Here is a 5172-nt window from a genome sequence, read left to right as displayed (position 1 = left end):
GTGAATGCTTAAGATCAATGTCTGCTTACTAATAAATGTTCAAGTCGATGCTGGAAAGACCAGTCAAGTCTTAGCTAATACATTCAACAAATGATCAAGTCATAAATGAAGTATGAGAATAAATGATCAAGGTAAAGCTAATAAATGAAGAACAAGAAGAATGTTTGAAAGCAGTCTTGAATAACAGAGTAAATGCCAAAAGTTAAGTAAAAGATCCGTTTTTGACTTTGCATTGAAAGCTCCTATAAATAGGAGTGAAGGTTACAGCGAATTAACTACAAAGCTTACATAAGACTAGACAATGGAAATGTTTCTGACATTCTGATTGTCTAATATTACAAAAGACTAAGTCCTATTAATAGTTACATCAATACAAAGACAAATTTAATAAATGCACCAAGACAAATAAATTGTGACTTCGGATCTTCATCCATTCCGGACATGAGAGTCATTCCGGAATGTCTTCATCTTCTCATATTCTTCTCTTCTGGTCTGGACAGATTTCGGACCACTCTTCACAATTGAACCCGGACCGTGCACTTCGAAATTCAGACTTAGCATTGCTAGAGGTTCACTTTTCAGGTTCCAACAATCTCCCCCTAACTGAACTTAGCAATCCATTCAACTATACTGCTTCTTCCTTGATGAAGGTGTAAGCCTGGAACAGCCATTCTCTGACTTCAATATACCAGGCCAATTGACTTACAAACTTTGCTTTGACCTTTTCCAGAGCTTTAGACTTTGAAGCTCGAGAGATGAACTTCCGAAGAGCTTTGGTTGGGACTAGGTGTTTGTCTAGGACACGGAAAAAGTCCTTCTTGTTTCTCTTCTTCGTAGTGTAGAAAAACCCTAGAACCAGATCATCAATTGGACCATCCTCAAGCAGTTCAGCTTCCGGAAGAACAAAGGTGATCTTCGCAACGAAGTCTTCAGTTCCGTAGAGATGAGCCAGCTCATAATCGCATCTGCAAAATTCCGCGATGTAATTTTTCAGAAAGCTTAGAGCGGCATGAAAAGCACCCATGCCGATATCATTGTTTTGCATTCCACGAAAGTAAGCAGCCAGAGTAAGGATGTCGTTCGGATTCAAGGAAGGAAAGTCTGAATCAGTGATGGTTCGGTGGGTAGGCTAGTTCCAGAGGAGGTGAAAGTGAAAGAAAGGGCAATTAAGATCGAATTTCACTAGGATTTTTCTTGCAAATCCATGGACTTGAGTGATTCTCTTTCTTGTCCATACCTCCTTAAACGGTTGAGCATTCTTGGAATAGAATGTTTCAAGCCTTTCACGTTCGGTTCGGATGATTACTTCTGGATCGCCATGTGGGTGAAGAGGAGAAAATTTAATGTAGTACTTGCTATATGGAGAGAGAGGAAGATCGAGCTGTTCGGAGTCGTTGGATGGAAGATCGTAGTACATACACAGAACAATTTCTTGGTCTCAGAGTATGCCTTCTCGGCAGAGAGGAGATATCCCACGCATCGGATCAGGATTATCCTTAAGAGCTTGGATCCAGATGCTATCCTCTAATACTTGATTGATTTCCTCCTGGGACCATCCTTGTTTTTGCTTGAGAGGATGTCCGGAGTGGAAGGCTTGTTGATCAGCAGTAATTGACTTTTTGCCTTTGTCTCTATTTAGGGCGGCCATGATGACCTGCATGTTTTTATCCACTACATATTCCGGAGTGGGGCTCGGAAGAGGATCTTCCGGAATATCATCAGGGATCCGGAGTGGAGAGCCCTGGTCTGTTGCAGCGATTTTCAGGGCCGGAATGGGTAGGAACATAGAAGGAGTGGCTCTGAAGGCTTGAGCTGTGAGGAAGGTTTTGGCTTTGTCCATTTGAATGGCCCTTTGAAGAGTGTCCGGTAAGGATGATGGCCAAGAGGTTGTGGACCATATCCTCTTGTCTTCCTCAGCCAGTGTCTTGGGGAATAGCTGCTTTGGAGCCTCGAGACCTAGAACTCCTTTGGTGACATATTTTTCTTCTTCACTATCTTCTTCATCTTCGGAGGGGTTTCCTAGAAGTCCGGACACGACTTGGACTTCATCGTCGGAATCCAGGTCTTCATCTCGGAGTGTAAACTCCGAGGCGAGTTTCCAAGGTTGGCTTGGGCCTTCTCCCCCTCTTGCATCGGGAAACCTTCGGACCGGTGCAAGAATTAAGGACTCCTTCACCTCATCAAATTTCTCAAATACTTTTTGTAGACCAGTGTTGAGTTGTTTGGTGAGATTATCATAGGCCTCAGAAGTAGGTGCTTGAGCAGCCAGGTGATCGAACAGATGCCCCAGGACGGCTAACATCTCATCAAACTTTCGATTCAGAACATCAACAATGTTCCAAGTGGATCGAATAAGTTTGATGAGGACTTGTTGGATGATGAGATTCATCTCGTCCTTCTTCTTTATCTCCTTCTCCAGGCTTTGGATTTGTTTCTCATGACGCACATGGGTCTGCTTAATGAGATCATTGGTAGTAGACACCAAGTCGTCATGGACTTTGAGCATGGAGGTGATGGTGTCAAGATAATGTTCGACCGAAGCATCGTATTTCGCTTCAACTTCTTCCAGAGAGTGCTTAAGCCGGATAGAGATCAGTTGGTCAAGCTGGGCTTCTCGTTCTGCAACTGAGGGTCCGGACTGATGTGACAGAGACTGAAGGAGGACATCAAGTTTGGAATCAAGTCTGGAGACTTTTTGATCCATTTTCATGTTAAGCTTTATTACGGATGTTTCGATTGATGACACCTTCTTCATAGTATCTGAGACGTTGGTCTGAATCTCGAGAAGAGCGAAGGGGTCAATGTAGTCACCAGCTATGTAACATCCATAAAAATCAAGCCAAATCAAAACTTTTTAAAACATTTCAAATCCAATAAGTATTACAATTGTATTTCCAAAATGGTTTAATATCAGAGTTTCCCAGAACCAATTCATAAAACATGAGGAGGTGCACGATCACGTCTTCGCCTTCCCGCGATCATCAGAAATACCTGAAACAATAATCAATAAATGTAAGCTCGAAGGCTTAGTGAGTTACCCCCAAAATATCAACACCATACCGATATAACCATATCGTAATCATATAAACAAACAGTAAACAGCATGCATAATGAGCCTTCAGCCTGACTGGACCGCCTCCTACGGGCCTACAGCCTATCTTGACTGCTCCCGAGCCTTCGGCATGACTGGACCGCCTCCTACGGGCCTACAGCCTATCTGGACCGCTCGTTGGGCCTTCGACATGACTGGACCACCTCCTACGGGCCTACAGCCTATCCGGACCGCCCCGGGTATGTTGGCCTTCAGCACAAAGCAGGACCGCCTCAACCCAACCACCAAACAAATAACCATGTGCACATAAATAACAGATGCTAGCATATACATAACAGTCAAACCGATCTAAGAGATCATCAATCATAGCAACATCTTATATCCAGAATACCGACCTAACCAGGTCACTAACAGCATACAAGCATACTATAACCAGGATAACTATCCAAAGGGCCGGCATCGGTGCCTTAGACCCGGTTGATATAGTGAGGATAACTCACCTGAATAGGAAGCATAGAATAAAATCACCGAAGTGGCTAAGATGGATTCTCAGCTCCCTGAAAACCTACAACCACATTTAATAATCCTTACTTAGCTCATGTTTCAAGTAATACTTGTTTTATATACTCAAACTTACCTAATACAATGCCCCCTCGCTCACCAAATCCCCCTCTTTACGACTGAATATTTAGTTTAGAATACGCAAGTCTAACTAGCGTCGCCCTTCTGTCTTTGTGATATAAATGGGTCCAATAATGTATATCTTTTAAGAATAAACATTAGTCCAACCTAATAGATTTCATATAAAATGCATTGTTCAAATGTCGCTAGCCCAATTAACCTAGAAATATTGATTCTTGATACTACCAATATCATATACCAAATATCAAAATTTTATTAAATCACTATTATTGTTAAAATGAATTTTGATTAAATAGGCGACCCAACATTTGATATATCATAAAATTCTAAGACCAGCAGCCCATAAATTATACTTGGTTTATGCCTAAACTTAGGTCCATTGTAGTTGGGTCCGTCCATCAATAAGCAATAGCCCAAACATATAATAAATTCATAAATTTAAGCCCAAAGCAATACAAGCCCAACAATAAAGGATCAATCAATTAGGTCAGGGGGTCACCTTCTCCAAATCGTACAACAGCTGCAAGGCGGCGGCTACCCTTCTTCTCCGATGAGCTCCATGACTCCGGCGACAACCAACTCCGGCGAGCCTTCATCTCCACGATAAAGCTTTCTCCGGCGACTCCCTCTTTCCGGTGACACAATCTAAGCATTCAAGCAAGAACTCTCTTCTTCTGATGCATAACTTACCGCCGGAACACGTCAAAAGGGTGACTGGAAAATGAGATAGTGGTTGTTGTTTCTACGCTACCTGATATCGGAGTCAATCGAGCATGCTGGAACGGTATTTAGCCAACCGAAAACACCACCTCAGATGGTGCTCTGATAGGAATACTTGAATAACTTGAATTTAAAGTCACTACTGTCTCCCTCTCGGATCTATCCTCACTGAAATAACACTCAAAACCTATCTCTCCCACAACCTCGGTCTCTCCTTCTCTTCTCCAGCCGCATATGAACGAACACAAACACACACACAGTCCCCTCTTTACTCTAAGGTTACTTTTTTTCGCTGAAAAGGACCAAGCATAGAAAGCAGGCCTCATATGATCTCTCTCTTCATTTTGGTTCTCTCCAACTTTCGTTCTCTCAGATGGAAACAATGGAGAATAACATATTTAGAGATAGGTGCAATTACATTTGAAAGCTTCAATAATTTCAGGTCCAAAACAAAACGGAATATTTCTTTTCCTATAGCCTGCGTCGATTAAAAAAAGAAGATAACATATTTTGAATTTGGCAGCTTCAGTCCCTGGGTTTCACCATGTTGACAGATTACACCATGACTTAACTTTGTCTTACATATTGGTTTCTAGAAATTGCCATACAGACCTTGGACTTTAATATTCCAAATATATTTTATTAGATTGATTATTTAACTATTTCTTTATCATTAATATTTTTGTTATTATACTTATTATTATTATCATTTACGTAATTATTTAATTACTTGACTAAAAGATGGCTACAATCTTATC

At 41.5% G+C, this 5172-nt stretch overlaps 1 protein-coding gene across 5 annotated transcripts; it reads right to left on the bottom strand.

Annotated features, from left to right (window-relative positions):
• Window positions 1–202: 202 nt before the first annotated feature.
• Window positions 203–4859, bottom strand: LOC145109554 (uncharacterized). 5 transcript variants are annotated; one of them, XM_079046736.1, is made up of 3 exons: window positions 3690–4859; window positions 3553–3617; window positions 203–2991 (listed from the first exon to the last, which is right to left on the bottom strand). In XM_079046736.1, the coding sequence occupies exon 3, from the start codon at window positions 2753–2755 to the stop codon at window positions 1439–1441; it is 1317 nt and encodes a 438-aa protein (XP_078902862.1). In that variant the 5' UTR covers window positions 2756–2991; window positions 3553–3617; window positions 3690–4859; the 3' UTR covers window positions 203–1438. The 5 variants fall into 5 exon arrangements, with proteins under 5 accessions (XP_078902862.1, XP_078902861.1, XP_078902860.1 ...); XM_079046735.1 differs by having other exon boundaries at window positions 3061–3617; window positions 4194–4859; XM_079046734.1 differs by having other exon boundaries at window positions 4194–4859.
• Window positions 4860–5172: the final 313 nt, after the last annotated feature.

The sequence above is a fragment of the Lactuca virosa genome, chromosome 4 (genome assembly GCF_052849685.1).
Source record: "Lactuca virosa cultivar CGN04683 chromosome 4, Lactuca_virosa_CGN04683_v6, whole genome shotgun sequence".
Classification (NCBI taxonomy): Eukaryota; Viridiplantae; Streptophyta; class Magnoliopsida; order Asterales; family Asteraceae; genus Lactuca; species Lactuca virosa.
The sequence above is the reverse complement of the archived record's forward strand: the minus strand, read 5'-3'. Positions and strand labels throughout refer to the sequence as shown.

Bases quoted from the DNA above. Each gene is read 5' to 3' on its own strand.
- LOC145109554 (XM_079046733.1), bottom strand. From the start codon at position 2,755: ATGAAGAAGGTGTCATCAATCGAAACATCCGTAATAAAGCTTAACATG.